At 45.0% G+C, this 20,817-nt stretch overlaps 1 protein-coding gene across 1 annotated transcript in view; it reads left to right on the plus strand.

The window, feature by feature from the left end:
• SNX29 (sorting nexin 29) overlaps positions 1-20,817 on the plus strand; it is a 587,794-nt gene that overhangs the window by 516,163 nt on the left and 50,814 nt on the right. The window contains exon 19 of the mRNA XM_006894494.1: positions 16,311-16,450. Coding sequence (XP_006894556.1) covers positions 16,311-16,450 — 140 coding nt within the window. The remainder of the gene's footprint in view (positions 1-16,310; positions 16,451-20,817) is intronic.

A 20,817-nucleotide genomic window follows, 5' to 3' on the forward strand; every position in this document is an offset into this window, starting at 1 on the left:
ATATGCAAATATAAATATATAAATATCACTGGACAAATCTGTATATGATAAGCTCTTTCACATGTTTTGTTGAGTATAATTTGGTGTGCTCTTTGGGTAAGCATGCATTGGTGTAAGTTCTTTGGAGCATCAAACTCACCTTAGTCCTCAAACGGACATCATTGTTCTGCAATAATTTGGAGAGAACTGCAGAACTTCCCAGTGTATTAATTCTCCTGATCTCTTGACTGCTGGTAAAAAGGTTGTTGATTGTGAATCCATGTAAGATGAAATCATTGACAACAGCAGTCCATTCTCCATCTGTCATGATGTTGCCTATAGGTCCAGTGGTAAGAATATATGTTTTCATAATGTTGAGATGCAATCCATATTGAAGGCTTTATTCTCTGATCTTCTGCAGCAAATACTTTAAGTCCTCATTTTCAACAAGCAAGGTTGTGTCATATGCATAACACAGGTTATTGATGATTCTTCCTCCAATCCTGATGCCTGAAGCTTCTTCATAAAAACCAACTTCTCTAATAGTTTGTTCAGCATGCAAATTGACTAGGTATGGAGAGAGTATACAACCCTGAAACAGTCCATTTTTTTAAGTCTAGTCCTATATTTTATTTAATTCGATAAATACAGAATATTAACATTACAACTTATAATCAGAGTAAAATTATTTTTTAAAATAAAATTTTTCTTTTATACTGGTTAACTTACAAAGTTCGTATCCATTAGTTTTTTTTTTTTGTTTTTTTTTTGTTTTTGGCTGAGTACAGTGTACTTTATTGATGGTACATGACAAGATGGGCTCGCCAAGCCCCTCTCCTTTCTCAGGGGGATTTGATGGAAACTTGTGTCAAGGATGTGAGATTTTCAGTGTGTAGGAGGATCAAGTTGGGGCAAGGACTCCCCAGCAGCTGAGGGTCTCTCTCTCTCTTCTAGTGCTAATCCTGGGGCTGGTGGTCCAAGGGGATCTTACTCTTTGGAGGCCATGTGAACCATCAGGTCGACCACCCGGTTGCTGTAGCCAAATTCATTGTCATACCAGGAAATGAGTTTGACAAAGTGGTCGTTCAGGGCAATGCCAGCCCCAGCATCGAAGGTGGAAGAGTGGGTGTCACTATTAAAGTCACAGGAGACAACCTGGTCTTCAGTGTATCCCAGAATGCCCTTGAGGGGCCCTTCTGATGCCTGCTTTACTACTTTCTTGATGTCATCATATTTGGCAGCTTTCTCCAGACGGCAGGTCAGGTCCACAACTGACACATTGGTGGTGGGGACATGGAAAGCCATGCCGGTAAGTTTCCCATTCAGTTCAGGGATGACCTTGCCCACGGCCTTGGCAGTGCCAGTAGATGCAGGGATGATGTTCTGGGCAGCTCCACGGCCTTCACGCCACAGCTTTCCAGAGGGGCCATCCACAGTCTTCTGGGTGGCAGTGATGGCATGGACTGTGGTCATGAGTCCCTCTACAATGCCGAAGTTGTCATGGATGACCTTGGCCAGGGGAGCCAAGCAGTTGGTGGTGCAGGAGGCATTGCTGACAATCTTGAGAGAGTTGTCATACTTTTCATGGTTCACGCCCATCACAAACATGGGGGCATCAGCAGAAGGAGCAGAGATTATTACCCGTTTGGCACCACCCTTCAAGTGAGCCCCAGCCTTCTCCAAGGTTGTGAAGACACCAGTGGACTCCACAACATACTCAGCACCAGCATCACCCCACTTGATGTTGGCGGGATCTCGCTCCTGGAAGATAGTGATAACTTTCCCATTGATGACCAGCTTCCCATTCTCAGCCTTGACAGTGCCATTGAACTTGCCATGGGTGGAATCATATTGGAACATATAGACCATGTAGTTGAGGTTAATGAAGGGATCATTAATGGCTACAATATCCACTTTGTTAGAGTGAAAAGCAGCCGTGGTGACCAGGCGCCCAATACGGCCAAATCCGTTTACTCCCGACTTTCACCATCGTGTCTCAGGGATGCGGCTGAGGCTGCACAAGAAGAGAGGGCAATCTGGATTGACAAGGAGCAGAAAGCCTCCATTAGTTTTTATACCAGATCTTTTCCATTTCCTTTACCCATCCTCCCTCCACCCATCAAATTGTGCGACCCTTTGATTAACCACCACCACCACCATGGCCCTGCCTGTCCTTATATCATGCTCACCCCTTCCCCCTTTGGATCCTCATATACATTCTATAATAATGGTTTTGTACAATATTTGTCCTTATGGGACTGAGTACATTCACTTAGCAATAATTCTTTCCAGTCCCTCCCAAGCTAGATGGTGACTTTCAAAATCATTGATTGCTCTTTCATGCTGCGTAGTATTCCACTGTGTGAATAAACCATAATTTCTCAATCCATTCCATTGTATTTGGACATCTGGGCTGTTTCCATGTCCTTGTGATGGTGAATAATGCTACTGTGATCATTGGTGTACAAATCTCCATTTATGCCTCAGTTCTAATTTTCTTGGGGTTTATTCTAAACAGTGGAATAACTGGGTCATATGAAATTCCTGTGTTCATCTTTCTGAGGAAACGCCAAACTGCTTTCCAGAGTGGTTGTACCATTTTACAATCCCACCAACAATATATAAGTTCCTATCTTGCCACATTCTCTCCAACATTTATTACTTGCTGTCCTGTTAAACTTTGCCACTGCTACAGGAGTGAAATAGTATCTCATTGTGGTTTTGATTTGCATCTCTCTTATTGCCAATGAGTTTGAGCATTTTTTCATGTCTCTTGGCCATCTGAATTTCTTCCTTAGTGAAAATTCTTTCCATGTCTTTTGCCCATTGTAATTGTGTTATTAGTCTTTTTCTTGTGGAGGTCCTGTAGGATTCTGTACACTTTTGATATGAAATTTTTGTCTGAAATGGTATTGTTATGTGCCGTCGAGTCACCTGTGACTCATAGCGGCCGTATGTACAACAGCCCTAAACTCTGCTCTATCCTGTGCCAATCTTATTGTCTCTGACACAACTACTCCTATTACCCCAGTCACTGAATCAATCCATTTCATTGAGGGTCTTCCTCTCCTGTGCTGTTCCTCCACTCTTCCAAGCATGATGTCCTTCTCCAAGGACTGGTACCTCCTTGCAACATGTCCAAAGTATGTCAGACAAAGCTTCAGAATCCTTTCCTCCAAGGAGCATCCTGTTTTAACCCTCTCAAGGATGAATCTGTTCATTTTCTTAGCAGTTCATGGTATATTCAATATTCTTCTCCAAGACCAAAGCTCAAAGGCATCAGTTCTTCCTCTGTCATCTCTAGTCATTGTCTAACTCTCTGATGCATAGCAAGTGATTGCAAAGACTATGTCCTGTATCAAGCACACCTTATTCTCCAGCATGACACCATTGTTCTTCAGTACTTTGGAGAGGTCCCTAACAGAAGACTTTCCCATCACAATACGTCTTTTAATTTCCTGGCTGCAGGTGCCAAGAGTGTAGATTGTGGAGCCAAGCAGATGATACAACCCTGCTTGCTGAAACTGAGGAGGACCTGAAGCAATTGCTGTGGAAGGTCAAGGACTGCAGCCTTCAATATGAATTGAAGCTTAACATCAAGAAAACAAAGATTCTCACTACTGGGCTGATTGGCAGCATCCTGATAGATTGTGAAGAGATTGAGATTGTTAACAGTTTTAGTTTGCTTGTCTCCACAATCAAAACTCTTGGTACCAACAGCCAGGAAAATAAAAGATGAATTGCACTGGCAAGTCTGCTATCAGAGACTTCTCCAAAGTATTGAAGAGTTAGTTTGGAGACTAAGGTGTAATAACAGTGCAGATAAGCACTTTGTTAACTGTTAACTATCACTATTGTTCTCAATATCCTGTTCTCAGTCCAGTTAATCCTTAACATAACCTGTGAGTTCAACGTGGTAATTATCCCCTCTTAGCAGATTAAAGCACACAGCACAGGGTCTTCACTTCCTAATTCACAGCTTTGTCAGACACATGAATTCAAAGTGGAGTGAAGATTAGATGGTGGGGAGATAAATGCTGTGTTAAAGACAAGCTTCTGGAGGGGAAACTCCATAATGAGAAGGTTTCAGCAGTTGAGGAGAGAGGTAGCTTTGCTGTAAGCTTCCCAGGCAGGGAGATCCTTCCTCCCCAGCCAAGTCTTCTCAATCACCATTTGCTGACCAGAAAGGAGGTTCTTAAGCCTGCCTTGTCTTTTTTTTTTTTAAATAAGTTAATAATTTTTATCCAGAATGCTAACTGGAACAGGAAGAGTTACAACTCAGCAACTTGGGAGACTCAGAAGAGCTGTACTGAGCCATTTCAGGAGTCTGATACATTAGCGTTAGATATTGACAGGTCTTTGGGAAAGCAATAAACATTCCAAGTAGTACAGTTTTCTGCCATTCTCAAGTGGGACACTGCTGTTTCTAACTCTGCTCAAAATCCGATGGGGAGAGATCGATCACTATGCAGCACATATGCGGCCTTCATCTTTTTAAGAGAGGGATTACGTTTCGAGCAGGAATTTTACTTGTCATTTTCCTCTTGCTTTCACTCAAGTTTTGGTTTTTTAAAAAATTTTTTTTATTTTATTATTTTTTTGTGTGTGTACCGTCAAATCACATCTGACTGGTACAGGAGGAGATTGTCCCTCCTTCCCTGGCAGAGCATCTGGTGGATTCGAACCGTACGCCTCTGGGATTGTAGTTGCAGCTCCTTACCATTAGGCCACCAGAGCTCCCCTAGGTTTTAAAAGTTCGAATCTGTTCTGGTTTCGCCTTACCTTATCCATGAAAGGCCTGGGAATAAACGATTTGAAGTCCTTTTCCCAAGACTGTAATTTGCAAATTGCCGGATCTTTCCTCCCATAGAGGAGCTATTTACTGGTAGAGTCAAAAGATGCGTAGTAAAGTGGACTGGGGCAGGGACGTTTCTGTATAACAATGAAAGACTTTTTTTCCCAAAGAAAAAAGCAAACTTGGGGGAAGGGGTCAGGGTGGAAAATGTGCAACAGTGAATGAATGGAAATCCAAGTTCTCTATACACTTTCATTAGGATCTCAATAAATTAAGAAACAAGCCACCAACACAAAAACCAGAACAGACATCAGACATAAATGGGGAGGAGAAGACATTGTGTGAAGACAGACACACACAGTTTACATCGATCTCAGGAACTCTAAGGACTGCAGATACCTGCCTGGTCTTGAGTTCCTGATTTGCTGCATTTGCTGATTATAAGATTCCAAGGAAATCACCCTGCTATTCTAAGATGTAATAAGTCTCAGAGACTCCTGTTCTATTTTCTCTGATGAGGTAACCAAATAGACAATAGCTTCTTCTATTCCCTCCACTTCACTGTAGAACCTTTTAATGAAAACTCTTCATAGGAAGAGTTTATAACAGCATTTTCTTCTTTGTCACTTTGCTTGCCCAGCATCGATTCCCTCCATGCCTCTCCTAAGAGCATGGGACCTCCCTCACCCTCATACGCCATAGCTTCATGAACTGGCACTGTAGGCTGGAGCTAAGATCTATGTTTGATGACCTATTGATTGCCCTCCCCCCTTACTTCTGGATGACCTGCAGATATATTTTTGCTTGATTGAATAAATGAACTCATTAACATCAGGTCAGAATTGACTCATAGCTCCAGCAAGATTTTAGCAGTAGTACATCTCATGAGAGGAGATTGCCCATCTTTCTCCTGCAGAGCAACTCATGGGTGGATTCAAACCACCCACCTTTGAGTTGGCAATGCGACTCCCTACTGACTAAGCTTCGATATCTGCCCTACAATTTTCAAGCACTAGAACTAACTGCCAACAGATTTGAGAAATGAGCGATTTTACATACCAATCTAGATTAACAGCTTCACCTAAAAAGCGATGAGCCTTCTCTCGTCACAGTAATCTGGAGATATCCATTCACCAGGCCTTGCACCTTTCTCCTTCATCCTGTCCATCTGGGCTCTGATCCTGCAGCCTGTGAGTTTGCGCCCTGGCCAGTTGCCACAGTGTGCAAGTGAGTCTTTGCTTCGTTCTTGGCCTCTTATCTCTTCTGGTGCTCCAGGGAGGGTTGTAGGTGACTCCCTGGCCCTGTTCATCCTGAAGGGGCCTTCTTGGAGACACAGTGACTTGGGCTTTGGAGTACTGGCTTTTACACTCCTTGGCCACATGACCCTGGGCTGAGTACTTCTTAGAGCTGCCTCTGTGAAATACTCTTAGGGTTGGATAAAACAGTGCTGCATGGTTCAACTCAGCCCTCGGCTCCCTCCACCCATCAGCTGGTGTCCACATTTTCTGCCGTTTATGCCTCACTCTGCCCATCCAGCTATGGCAGCCTGTGGCATCAGCAATTTAAAAATTTATGCTGATCACAGAGGCTGCAATTAAAACAGTTAGAGATGGTTACACGTAATGCCACCACCGCTGCTGTCGGATCTGCTGAGATGCTCAACCAGACCCTCTGACCATCACATTTGCAATAGACTGAAATAACTTGGGGCACAGGGAGGGGGGACCCGCTCCTGTGTGCCATCTGTCAGCCCAGCAACCACAGCTCTGGTCCAGCCAAAGTGAGTGCCAGTAGGAGGGGTGGGGAGGAGACACTCCTGGGGCGGGTTGAGCATAAACCGCAGGAGATGGCCCTGGGGTACTGGTTGGAATTTCACAGCCCTGCCATGGCCTCTGTAGTTATGGGACTGCAGTTATGCTACTTTGGGACAAACACCTCTGAACTCAACTAATCCTGCTGGGGCCCTCAGCTCCCATGGAGGGAGAACCTGGCGCCTAGGTATGGATTTGAGAATACACCATCTCTGTTGTTTTTCCTTCTTGAACCACAGGTGCAGAGAAGGGGGTTACTACTGTGTCTTACTCTTGATACCCATCAGTCATTGTTGGTCACTGTCACTGAATCCCAGTGTTTCTCTATTTATCTGTTACCTCTTCTTGTCGTGATCCCATTCTTCTCCCTACCACAGGCTATTGCCTCAGTGGCACATAGGTAGCCCCAGGTTTATATGTCCATCTGGAATTTGTTGTGCTGTTATGTTGTCATGCATTTGGCTTGGTGTTTTCTTTAAAATTTATGTTATTTTTTTTAGTATTTTTTAATTGATGTTTTAATGTAAATTTATAGAGAACTTGAATTTCCATTCATTCATTGTTTCACATTTTCCTCCCTGCCCACCCCTCCCCCTCAGTTTGCTTTTCTCTTTGAAAAAATAAATTCTTTCATTGTTGTACAATCCTACCCCACCCCCCATTACCTGTCCATTTTACTATGCAGCTCTTATTCTGGACTGTTGTCATGTATATTTTAAAATAACATTTTCTTGTGTAGGGGAAAGTTTACACAGAAGTTTAGGTTCCTGCTCAACAGTTGCCCACAAGTTGTCCAGTGACACTGGCTGGTTTCTTCATAAGACATGAACATTCTCATTATTTATTTCTGCTCTGGTTGTATGGTTTCCCTTAACCTAGTTTTTCTGTCCCTTTTAGTTCTATCTTGTTTTTAAAGTAATTCTCGAACATTAGATTTACTGTAGGTGATTTTTTTTTAAAAGGAGCACAGTACTGATGGGTTTTTTTGGTTGTTATGTACTGTGGGGTCAGAACTGACTCATACCTGACCCTCCAGTGGGTTTTCAGACTCTGTAAATCACGCTAGAGGAGATAGTGCCCATCTTTCTCCCACAGGACAGCTGGTGGATTCGAACCATATACTTTGAGTTGGCAGCACAGTGCTACTATCATCATCATTATTATTTTTCATTTTAGTTACATTTTTATTCAACTGCAAGGTGACATCAGGGTTTCATTTTAGTGGAAGCTGTGAAGCGTATATCTGGGCGTGTTGTCTTGGGGAGTCCTGCAGTTTCCCCAAGTCTGGTAGGCCTGAATTGTTTGGTGTGTTGTTTGGGTTTTCTGCTTATTGTTTAGGAAGTTGAGGGCCTGCTCACATTTTTCTCCCACTCTATCAGGGCCTGTCTGATTTAGAACAGTCAGGGTTGGTAGCCGGGCACCATCTAGTTCTTCTGGTCTTTGGGCAGATGAGGCCATGGTTCACACAGGCTCTCTGTCCTGTAGGCCAGTCTGCTCTTTCAATCTCTGGTTTCCCTCTCTCTCCTTTTTGCTCTGGAAGTATGGGGATCATGTGTGCATTTCAGGTGGTTGCTCTGCGAGCTTTTTAGACCCCATCCACTACTTGCCAACAGAGGATGCAGAACATATGTTGTATGTATTTTTAATTTACTTAAATGGCATGTTGCTACAGTCCTCATACTTTCCCTTTTTTTAAATTCAACATCGTGTTTGAAGCTCCTTCCACAAGGCTGTGTAGACCTTCTCTTTCTATAACTGTCCCTCATATTTTCAGCTGCACGTCACCATGTTCCATTTGTCTTTTTCCCCCTGGGAATGACCATCATGTGGCCTGTGATGCCTTATCACAAACACAGCTCTGTGACAGACGTGCTTGTATGTGACCCTGGGGTCCCACGTGAGACTTCCTCTGAGATAGCTTCTCTGCATGGTATTTCTGAGTTGCCAGATTGCTTTAAAAGAATGCCATTTTAAAGGCACAAACCAGTTTGTTTGTTTTTTTGTTTTTTTTTAAAAAAATAAAGGTTGCCATCAAGCTTACGCCAATTCTTGGTCACCCTGTGTCATTCAAATGATGTGCTATAGTGTTTTTTCAGGGGCTCTGATCTTCCAGAAGTAGATTCCTAGGAGATACCTCTGGGTGTACTTGAACCTCCAACCTTTCAGGCTGGAACATTAACCATTTACACTACCCAGGGTAACATGCTCATAGTCCCTCAGGTTGTCTCTACAGTCGGCTTTGAGTGACCCTGGGGCTCCCAGAGCTGCCTCCCTCAGGAATCCCAGGCACTGTGCACTGGCTTCCATGAATTGTGGGGGGAGGGGGAAGGAAGTCCTGAATTAAGGAGCACCTGAATTAGAGATCTCAAAGTGGCAGCTTTATGTGACCTATGTTTTTGAATGATTCCCTCACCCCCTTTTGGTTGGTTGACTTTTTGTTTTCTGACCCATAAGCTCTTTTGTTTTGAAATCTGACACTGCACAGGAAGCTCCACTCTCTCAAGGTTGAGGTTACCCTTTCTAGAGGACTCCCTCCCACCCTTCAATTGTGCCCACATCCCCCACTGACCCCTGGGGCCCTTGAGCTGTGGCTTCTTGGGAAGGTGTTCTGTACGTAGACGATGACCTTTTCCCTCCTGAGTTATTTTCATGAAATGTGCTGACCAGCTTCCCTCTCCTCCTCGCTTCATCCTCTCCAGCTCCAGGGCCTGAGGTTTCTCTTGTTTGCAAAGTAGTAATCGAGAAAAAGACTTCAGCTATGACAGAGCCCACTGCCTGCCTGCCACAGATGCCTTTGTCTCCCCTGCCCAGGGTCCAGGCTGTGCCCAGAACTGGGGAGGGCAGAGAAGACGCTGCAGCTGGGTCCTGCCCTCGGGAGGCAGGCCTCCACATCCACCAGCCTCACAAGAGGCCCCTGTCCGTAATCTGCCATCCCGCAGATGAGGGTTCTGTTGCTATAAAGGGAAGAATATATCCAGCTATGCATTTTAATCACTGTGTTCTCTTTGAGGCTTGACCAGCAGGAGAGTTTTTAGAAATATAGTATTTGCCTCACCCTCTGAGAACCACAGGGCCAGTTTGTTTTCCGTTTCTGTTTTTAGCAAAGCTCTCAGGCCCCTGTGTTCATGAATAACTTGATGCTAAGGAGCAGGGCGACATCTTGGTTTGGGGTTAAACTCAGACAGTCGTGGGTAGGAGTCCCAGCCCTGCCGTGTGCCAGCTGTGAGGCCTTGAACAAGGCACCGAATCTCTGTGAGTCTCAGTTTCTTCATCTGCAAATTGGGGTAATAAGTGTTGACTTCTGCATCACCAACCCAAAGGCTGAAGTTTGAATCCACCCACTGCTCTGAGAGAGAAAGATTGTCAGTCTCCTTTCACCTGCTGGGAAGGTCAGTTATGAGTCAGTTGTGACTTGACAATGTTTTTTTTTGCTTTTTTTAAAAAAAAAATTTTTATTATTTTGCGTGTGTACTGTCAAATCAGATCTGACTGGTAGAGGAGGAGATTGCCCCTCCTTCTCCCGCAGAGCATCTGGTGGATTCAAATGTGACTTGATAATGTTGAGTTGAGGCATCCGGTGGATTCAAATGTGACTTGATAATGTTGAGTTGAGTTGTTGAGTGTCTACTTCCTACAGCAAATGTTTTAAGGATTCGCTGAGACAGTGCGGACACTTTGCTACAAACCAAGAGGTTGACAGTGCAAACCCTCCAAGAGGCACCTTCAGAAGAAAGGCCTGGTTATCTCCTGAAAGATCATAGCCATCAAAAATGCTGGCGGGGGGGATGGGGGGGACCAACCAAAAACCCACACTGTGGGGTGTGGTAGTTCTACACAGACACACGTGGGGTCACATGAGTTGGAACTGACTTGAAAGCTCCTAATTTCTGAGCTAATACAAGTGATCCCTCACATGGTGCCTGGCACTTGGGAAGCTCGCAGCAATGTGATATTTCTATCATCTGGTGGCCTAGTGACAAGAAGCTGTACTGTGATCCTGAAGGCACTCGGGAGGCCACCCATTCCTCTGCAGGAGAAGGATGGACAATCTCCTCCCATGCAGTTAACTGTCTCTGAAAACCTGCTGGAAGGTCAGCTATGGGTTGGTTCTGACTCTGGTACACAACAACATGACATGCGTGTGGGGGAAGAGTGTGCGTACTTTCAGCCCAGTGTAGGTCTCTGAAATAAAAGGTGATAGACAGACAGACAGATAGATAGATAGATTAAAAAAAATTTAAAAACCACTACAACTTGTTTCCTTTCTCATATTCCCAGTCCAGGTCCTCAGGGCTGTGCCTTTCCTGCAGGTGGAGGCACAGTTTACCTCCATTCTGACATTTAGCACCGTTTCTTGACAGCATGTCAGTGGTGTCACACGCTCCCCATGCTCTTTGACCCACTTTCCCATCTCTGAGCTGCCCAGCTTTCTGAAGGGTGAGCTCTCTTTTCCTCAAGTGCAGGGGAAACTGGTGAGTGATGGGGCATTGATGTCAAATATCTTGGGTTCAAATACCAACCCCTCCGCTTTCTGGTTGTTGATTTGGTCACAGTGTGTTACCTTTCAGTTGGTTGATGCCATAACTCCTAGCAACTAGCAACCCTGTGAACAGCAGCTCTGAACTTGGTCCTGTGCCGTTCTCATGATCTCTGATGTGCTTTGTTAGGTTGTTACAGTCCATCTTGTTGAGGGTCTCCCTCTCTTCACTGACCCTCCACCTTTCCCAGCATGAGGTCTTTTTTTCAAATACTGGCTCCTCCTGACAACATGACCAAAACATTTAAGACAAAGTTTCACCTTCCTTGCCTCTAAGGAGCACCATGGCTGCACTTTCTCCAAGACAGACTGACTTATTCTTTTGGGAGTCTAGGATATATTTAGTATTCCTCTCCAACATCACAATTTACAGGTATCTGTTCTTCTTCTGTCATCAAATTTGTCTTGGCATTTGACCCATCAGTGTCACAGTGTTTAGAATCACAGCCACCATGAGTTACCTCTGTAGAGCAAAGGGACAGACCAGTGCTATACCACTTAGAAGAATGTTTGACCAGTCTTTTTTTTTCCAATTGGAGGCCGAATACCATCAACTCACTCCCAATGGTGAGTAATCTCTGCTCCAGACAACTTCCCAATCTGGATTCCAGCCCCATACTGGTGACTAAGTACTTTTTTAAGATGTTGTTCAATGAGCACAGCTCATAGTGACCCTATGAACAAAAGGCATGAAGCTTTTCTATACCTATCATCATTTCTCCCAGTTCAAAGAGTTTCCAGAGGCATGTGGTTTAGGAATTGAGGCCATTCCTGCTCCCAAACCTGTCTTAAACTGGGATCTCCACCAAACACTGTCCACCTTGGGTAGCCATTATGGCAGTTGTCCCCAGTGGCACAAGGTTCAGCATCACAGCAAACCCAGATTTCCTCAGTGCAGCAAATTGAGAGAGGAGTGCTGCAAAATTGTGAAGAATGTTCCTCCAAAATTAACACTAGACCCTCAGGCCCAACTGATATTTAAATACATGGCCCAACATATATCTACATATATGAGCAAAAGGCCTGAGGTTCCGACTCAGTGGTACAGAACACTCAACAGGTTAATCACATGAAGATAGCCTGTGTAGTTCTGCTGAAAAGACCCATTAGATGTTTGGAAAAGGGACCCCATGGTGTTCAGGAGCTGCTCCAGGCTTCATCGTGCCTGGCTATTCATTGCTCTCCATTATCTCTGGTGAGAGTTTTCAAATTGGCAATAACAGGAATTTCTCTCCTCATTTTTTCCAATTAGCAAGTTCATAATGATTCCCTTAGAAACAGCAGCTCAGGCACTGGCTCTGTGAATAAAGCTTTGCACCTGTAATAAAGCCAAGTTCATGGTCTTGCGGGCGCTCTGCTGTGGAATAAGCACCTTCCCCTATCCCGGGTGGAGGGTTGGGCCTGCAGCCCACCTGAGCTGTAGTCACACCTCTCAGCTCAAAAGGCAGCTTTTCCTTTTCTTTTTGGCATCTATTGGTTTATCTATTTGTTTGATTCCCATAGTAGTCTGAGTGGAAATGTGCAATTTTTTTCTGTTCACTCATTCACACATACTTTGTTTTATAACATTAATTAAAGAACCACATTTTCCCATTCCCTCCCTGTAATTCTTATTTCCACTAATCCTCTATCTGACTTCAAGGCTTTATCCTTGAGCAGGTGCTCTTTTGATCATATATAATTGCTAATTGTAAGGAATGGTCGCCACCTCCGTGGTATTTGTCACCTGATAGAACTGTTATTTGGCTAATAATTCAGCCACAAGGGAGAGATTTGTTCCAGGATCAAAGGATGATTAAAGGCTTGGGGATTCCACCAGTCTCTATTGGCCCAGTAAGTCTGGCCCTTTTTGTGTGTTTTTATTTTTGTTCCACATTTATCCCCCCACTCTATCTAGGATCTTCTACTGCGATCCTTTTGAGAGAACTCCACTGGATAGTTGGGCACCATCTATTTCTTCTGGTCTCAGAGTCATGGACGTTGAGAAAAGCAGATTTCCAATGCCTCAGAGACCAGATCTGGTGACTGGAGTTTTCAGAGACCGATCATCATGTGGAATGAGCCCATGGAAAGGATCTGGAAATCTACCAGGACATAACCACCTCTCTCTGTAGATCACTGTTGCTCTCTGGGACTTGAGTAGGAGGAGCTGCTATTCAAGTGTTGACAGGCAGATGCCACTCATGGGTAATGTCTTAGTTTCCTAGTGCTGCTATAACAGAAATAACACAAGTGGAAGGCTTTAGCAAACATAAATTTATTTTCTCACAATTTAGGGGCTAGGAATCCTCATTCAGGCTCCAGCTCTGGAAAAAGGCTGTGGACTCTGGGAGGCTGTCCTTGCCCTTTGATTCCTTCAGATTCTCCATGCGGCATATAATCTATGATTCCCCAACTATTCTTCATGCTTAATCTGTACCTTTCCTATCTCAAAAAGGGTGTTGTGCTGCTAATCTAAAGATTTCACCTCTGTGATGGTTCAAATGCACCAGCCACTCTTGAGGAGAAAAATGAGCATTCTCTTCCCCTGAAACTTAACAGCTTCCAGAAAAGCCACTGGGGCTCGTCTATGAGCCATTTCCAACTCAAGGGCAATAGCTTTTACTTTTGTCTGCTCTAAACAACAGTGAGAGACTTATGTTGGCCTAGTGGATAGAAAGCCAAAGGTGGGCGATTTTAATCTGCGGCTCTCGGGCCTGATTTTAATTGTTTTTGGTCACACCGTCTTCTAAGTAGCATAGCATTGGTCTGTCCACTTGCTGTACAGAGGTAATTCGTGGTTGCTGTGATGCTAAACACTGTGACAATGATGTGTCAAATGTGAGAATGGTTACCCATGGTGGATAGTGTTTGGTGGAGCTCCCCGATTAGAACAAACTTGGAAGCAGGAGTGGCATCCACCTCCATAAATAGCTTGCCTCTGGACACCCTATGAACTTGGAAAAATGATGAAAGTTATACAAGTGTTTAGGTCTTTCGTTCATAGGGTCGCTATGAGTTGTCTACAACTCGATAGCACTTAACAACAATACTATCTCATTAGTATAACAAAGAAAATTTGATTTTCAAGTAAGATGATAATCTCACATATAGCAAAATGTAAGAGGCATATTTTGATGAGGACACAGTTTAACCTCTGAGAGATGGGCTCCGTGCCCTTGACCGTGGCAATACCCACCTTCCCTAGGTTGGTGACCCCAGCAGGCTCCCGTGCGTGATGAGAGCATCGTCAGCCTCTCCTTGTTGTTTGGACTATTTTGAGCATCTCCCCTTCTTCCCAAAAAAGAAACATCTCAAGTTCCCCCAGGGTTGATTAGCTCCTTCCTCGTCTTCCTGGAGCAGAGCCTCTTCAGCAGCCCTTGAGGGTTTCTTGTGCAGATTAAAAACCAGATTTCATTAACTCCACTTGGCACTAACCTGGAATCTTAACCACATCATACAAAGGAGTCTAACTGCCTGATGGTGGGACATCAGTGGAGCTGGAGGCGGAGGGCCTGATGTGCAGCTTGGCTGGGCAGAGTCCAGGCTCCGGGTGGACGGCTCCAGACTCTCTGGGCTGATGTCTTCATGGAGTCTTGGCCACTGGCATTCAGCTGAGCTAGACGTGACATATTGAGGTGGTCATGAGCCATGTTCAAGTGCTGCCCCCTCTTCGAGGAAGGTGCCTCAGAGACAGCTCAGGGCGTCACCCTTTGGGTGAGAAGACCTTGGACCACTGATCACAACAGGTGCTGTGGACCGTCCTCCCACCTGGGCCCCTGTGAAGGGCTGCCAGGCACAACAGAGGACACTGTTTGGCAAACACGTCTTTGGTAAACATCTGTCCCAAATAACACATCAAGAGTTTTGTGGCATAGAGCATGTATATATTAAACCAGAGTCCACCTGACATTCACATTTAACCAGGCACCCTACATTTGTGTTTGCTCATTCTGTCAGCCCTCATTCAGAAGGTCCCACTTGAGAAGGAGCCATGTCTGGACCCACCGTGGAGCATTATGGGAACATTGTCAGAGGCGGGACATACTCCGGGTGGGTCTTAGATGTCATCTGAACACGTGACCTCTGACATCTGGGTTTAGGAACTCCCTGAGTCCCTCCCAAAGCTGGCAGAACGATACAGGGCTGACTCTAGCCCATGTTTGAGGTCTGTAGGGTGGATGCCCAATACCTCTCTGGCCTCAGTTTCCCTGTTAGTTCAGTGACTTGAGTCCGAATGCTTTCCTGCCCCTAATGCTGTAAGGGAGAGGTGTGGTTGCCCCTTCCCGCCCCTCTCTCATTCACTCATCCCTGCCTGTGGTGGGGCCTCTGCTGGCCCCTCGCTGGCTAGGGTCCACCAGTGCAGATGGGTTCCAGCAATGCCTGCTCCATCATCCCAGGCCTAGGCAACAAGAAAGCACAGGTCCATTGTTAAAAAAACAAAACAAAACAAAAAAACACTATGCATATTAATATGGCAACAGCAGAGCATTCAGCCAAGCCCAGGCTCCTGTGCACAGGTGAATGCCAGGAGGCTGGCCTTGCCCATGCTGGGAGGTGACTGGGGCTCAGAGAGTACCATTGCCCTGACTTGAGGACCCAATCCCCTTCACCTGCAGCCTAGTACAGACTGCTGCCACCTCTCCTGGTTTCCTAAGAGAAGGTGCATATCTACTTGTGTATCAGCAACATTTCTTTTTCTAATAGTAGCAAGTGACTCAGATTTCTGAAGAATACTGTTAAGGCCAAGGCAAACCTTATTGGACATGACTTGTCATCCTTGTACATTGACCACCGTGGTCATTGGGCCTATCCCCAGTGGCGTGGGACCTCTGCAGGGAACACACAGTGACAATTTGTGCTCTTTGTTTTACCTACTCTAGCACGCCACACCACACTTGGCATATTATAGGTGCTTCTGGCTATTTTTTCCTATCCTATGAATAGACTGAAGCACTTACAACATTCATTCATTGAACACATGTTGATTAAGTCTCTGCCAAACACCAGCTCCTGAGAATGGAGTGATTTTTATGGGCCCGCTTCTCCTCCCTTCAGTACCACGTAGTGCGAGCGTCCGTTCACGGGCCAGTCACTCAGCACACGCTGGCCCTGTAGATGATTCATGATTGTCTGTTCTGGGGCCCGTGCCTCACTTCCCCAGGTGAGGAAGGCACGTCTGAGCGCACATGTTTTCCTGTTTTCCCAGGATGCCAAGTTCGTAGAGGAACGGCGGAAGCAGCTCCAGAATTATCTGCGTGGCGTCATGAACAAAGTCATCCAGGTGGTCCCCGAGTTTGCTGCCAGCCCCCGAAAGGAGACGCTCATTCAGCTGATGCCCTTCTTCATGTGAGTGCTCGCTCTGTGGACAAGCTGTGCCCCATCCTCACGCCCTTCTTCTCTGCCTCTTCCGGGCCCCTAGGGCCCCGTGTAGTGTTCTGTGTGCCGCAGAAGCCCACAAATACTTGTGGGCCTGGTACAGGGTGGGCACTCTGACCACAGCGCTGTGGAATCCCAGAAGGCTTTCTAAGCAAGTCTGCAAGCGAATGTTGTAGATTTGAGGTTTGCACATGATTGCAGGGCCGTGTGGTTTCCTAGTTGTGTACATTTTTATAAAAGGAATAATTTGCTTTTTAAAAAATCTTATTAATTTTTTAAAAGTTTATACTGGTTTATTTACGAAGTTTGTATACATTGTTTTTCCACACCGGATCTTTCCCATTTCTTTCACCACCTCCTCTACTCATCAAATTGTGCAACCCTATGATTAATGCCTCCCCGCCCATCCTCACCCCTGTGCTCCCCCCACTCCTCTGCTCCCCATAGATACTCATATTCACTTTACAATGATGGTCTTATACAGTATGTGTCCATATGGGACTGAGTTAGTTCACTTAACATAATGCTTCCCAAGTTAGGTAGTCATTTACAAAATATTGCTTCTGCGTACTGTATAGTATTCCATTGTGTATATGTACCATAACTTCTCAGTACATTTGATTGTGGTTTGGACATTTGGGTTGTTTCCATGTCCTTGTGATGGTGAATAACGTTGCTCTAAACAGTGGTGTACAAGTCTCTGTTTGTGCCTCAGTTCTCACTCTCTCAGGGTGTATTTCAAGCAGTTGGAATAGCTGGATCATATGGAATTTCTATGTTCAGCTTTTTGAGGAATGAGATACTATCTCACTCCAGCAAATTTTAACAGGACAGCAAGTAATAAATGCTGGAGAGGATATAGTGAGATAGGAACTGTTATACCTTGTTGGTGAGATTGTGAAATGGTACCACCACTCTGGAAGGCAGTTTGGCTCTTCCTCAAAAAAGTTGTGTAAATTTTGATAAAAGAAACTATTTACTTTTTTCATAGCTCATAGATATCTCAAGGCTAAAACAAAAGGGACCTTGTACCACTGTATAAGTCTCTAGCTTGGCAAAGAGAAAAATTCTCACAGAATCTACCAGTTGTTGTTAGATGCTGTTGAGTCAATGACAATTCATAGCGACCCAGTGAACAACAGATCAAACCTTGCCCTGTGATGCACCGTCGTCTTGATCAAGTTCACAGTTTGTCTCGCTAGTAGAACTTAGATTATTTTCATATTCATATAACTTCAAACAAAATACAAACAGACTTTAGGTATAAACGTCTTGTTCTTAAATCTCTTATCAAAGTAAAAAGAATACTAGTAATAAAGCTTGCTTTTCCCCTTCCACTACCATTGAATGGATTACGACTTGTAGCAGCCTCCATTGGATTTGCAAGGCAGTAACTCTTTACAGGAGGAGACCACACATCCTTCCTCTGTGGAGCAGCTTGTGGATTCGAACGGATGACTTTCTTGTTAGCAGACTTTCACATTACACATCAGCCATCCGTATTTTCTAAGGCTAATGTACCAAAGGAGAGCTCTGGTCACATATTCTGTAGGAAGTTGGTCTGCTAATCTAAGGCCATGCCTCTCCAGTGGTTCAGATCCACCAGGAGCTTCATGGGGAAAAAGATGGGCAATCTCTCCTCATGTGGTTTAAAACTTCAAAATAATGCTGGAGGGTTAGTTATGAGTCAGTGTAAACTTGATAGCATTCATAAAGAAAGCATTCATAAAATACCACAAAGCAGATGGGATTCAACATTAGAAACGTGTGGTCTCATTTCTTGGGGCTAGAAGTTCAGATTCCTCCAGTAATCATTGGCAGGGGCATGCTCTCCGTGTTTACTAAAGAAGACACCCCCCCTGCCCCCCACCTCTTCCATCTTCTGGGAGCCCCAGACATTTTCTGGCATTCCTTGACTTACAAACCCATCTCCCCCTGGCTGTCTCTCCCTCCATTTCTTCTCCTGTGTTACAGGCATAACTCAGATTGAATTAAGACCCACGTCCTCTAGTTATGACCACATGCTAATTGATAACATCTTGAAAGATCCCGTTTCCTAACATAGCCCTGTTCCCCAGGTACTAGGCTGGAGTCATGTCACCTCATTCCTCACAACCCTTCCAGCATGTCCACTTGCTGACTCCATCCACAAATTCATTCTTGTCACAATGCTAGGAACTTTGTAATTGTGTAACACCTGCGTGCAGGTAGCTCTCACCTGGTGTCACTATGTCATTGCTGCCTCGTCCGTTCATTTCTTCTCTTCTTTTTTTTTTTTCATTTCTTCTCTTCTTAATCCAAGACAATTACATCCTTGCAATTAGGGACTCTCATTTGACATTGGGTCCTTGGTCTCTAAGGAGTCTTTCATGGCTACAGAAGATGCTCAGTAGTTCTAAAATAATGTCATCTTAATGAAAAAATTGCACTTTGCTGAAAGCTTTACACTGTTGTACCAGCAGCTAGGAAATTAAAAGATGAATTGCATTGGGAAAGTCAACAACAATGTCAGTCTGGAGACTAAGGTGTACCTGATCCGGGCCATGGTCTTTGCAATCACTTGCTATGCATCAGAGAGCTGGACAGTGACTAGGGATGATAGAAGGAGAATTGAGGCCTTTGAGCTGTGGGGCTAGGAGAACAAACAGGTTTGTCCCAAAGGGAGTGAAACCAGGCTGCTCCTTGGAGGCAAGGATACTGAAGCTTCATCTGATATACTGTGGACATGTTGCAGGGAGGGACCAGTCTTTGGAGAGTAACGTCATGCTTGGGAGGGTGGAGGGACAGTGCAGGAGGGGAAGGCCTTCTATGAAGTGGATTGATTCAGTGACTGGGGTAACGGGGGCGGGGAGGGTGTCGGAGGCAGTGCGATTGGCACAGGATAGAGCAGGCTTTAGGGCTGTTGTCCATAGGGGTCGCTGTGAGTCAAAGGCAACTCAATGGCACATAACAACAAACATCATTAAGGTAGACTGTACGTTGAGGGGGCAGCTCTCCTCCAGTTATACTTTGAGTGCCTTCCATCAGTTTATCAGTGCCCCACTGCTTGTCATAAGGTTTTCACTGACCAGCTGTTTGAGAAGTAGATCATCAGTCCTCCTTCCTATTTGTCTGGTTTGGAAGCTCCATTGAATCCTGTCCACCATTCGTGAGGACCTTGCTGATATTTAAAATAGAGGCGAAACAGTAGCTTCCAGTATTCCAGAAACATGCAAGCCACTGCAGGATGGGAGATGGGTGGTAAGCCTTTTTGTTGGGAGACTATGATCTGAGAAGCTGGACCGTATGAAGAAGAATGTGGCATCAGTATTAGAGGAAGACTTAGCGACAACATCTTCATGGCAGCGTGCAGATGGCGCAGCCTTATTTGCCGAAGCCATTAGTGCTGAAGATCAAAGATCAAAAAGCCTTCAGTATGGATCACACCTCCACATGAAGAAAACAAAAGTCCTCACAACTGCATCAATAAATAGCATCATGATAAATGGAGAAAAGATTGAAGTTGTCAAGGATTCCATTTTCTTTAGATCCAAAATCAGTGTCTCTGGAAGTCAAGAAATAAGAATGACATTTGACTTTGGTCAGATCTGTCGTAAAGGACTCTTTAAAATGGTAAAGGACAAATATGTCTTGAAGACCAAGGTGCACCTGACCCACACCATTGTGTTTTCAGTAGTCTCCTGCACATGTGAAACTTGGACAGTGAGTCAAAAGGGCCAAAGAATGGATGCCTTTGAACTGTGATGTTGGCAAAGGCTATTAAATATTATACCATAGACAAGAACAACAAAAGAATCTGTCTTGAAAGAAAGCCTGCCGAAGTGCTCCTTAGAAATGAGGATGGCAGGACTGTGTGTCACACGCTTCAGGTGTCTTTCCAGCAGGAGCCAGTTCCCTGAGAAGGATGTCATGCTCGGAAAAGCAGAGGCCCAGCCACGAAGAAGACGACCTTTCACAGGGTGGGTTGACTCGCCGGCTGCAGTGGTGGGCTCAGCACAATGGCCGCTGTGAGGCTGGTGGAGGGTCAGGCAGCCTTTCATTCTCTGGTTCACGGGTCACTAAGGCTGGAACCAACTCAAGGGCACCGAACAACAGTGAAAAGACAAAGTCCGCGTGGAGAACCTACAGCCCAAGACCAGGATCAGGATTTGGCATTTGAAAAGCCCTGGGTTGTGTGATTTGTTGGATAAAAGCTCCCTTCCTCTTTCCAGTTGTTCTCTGAGCGTCCTGGGGACCAGTTTTATTTTCACGGTGATGATGTCTCCCAGAGCAGGAGTGATTTTTGCCCCTCTCTGTAAGCTTTGTCTTGGGTGTCACCACCTTGACCAGCATTGCCA

Source organism: Elephantulus edwardii, unplaced genomic scaffold (assembly GCF_000299155.1).
Source record: "Elephantulus edwardii isolate Elephantulus edwardi_28Jun2011 unplaced genomic scaffold, EleEdw1.0 scaffold00145, whole genome shotgun sequence".
In the NCBI taxonomy this organism is placed as follows: Eukaryota; Metazoa; Chordata; class Mammalia; order Macroscelidea; family Macroscelididae; genus Elephantulus; species Elephantulus edwardii.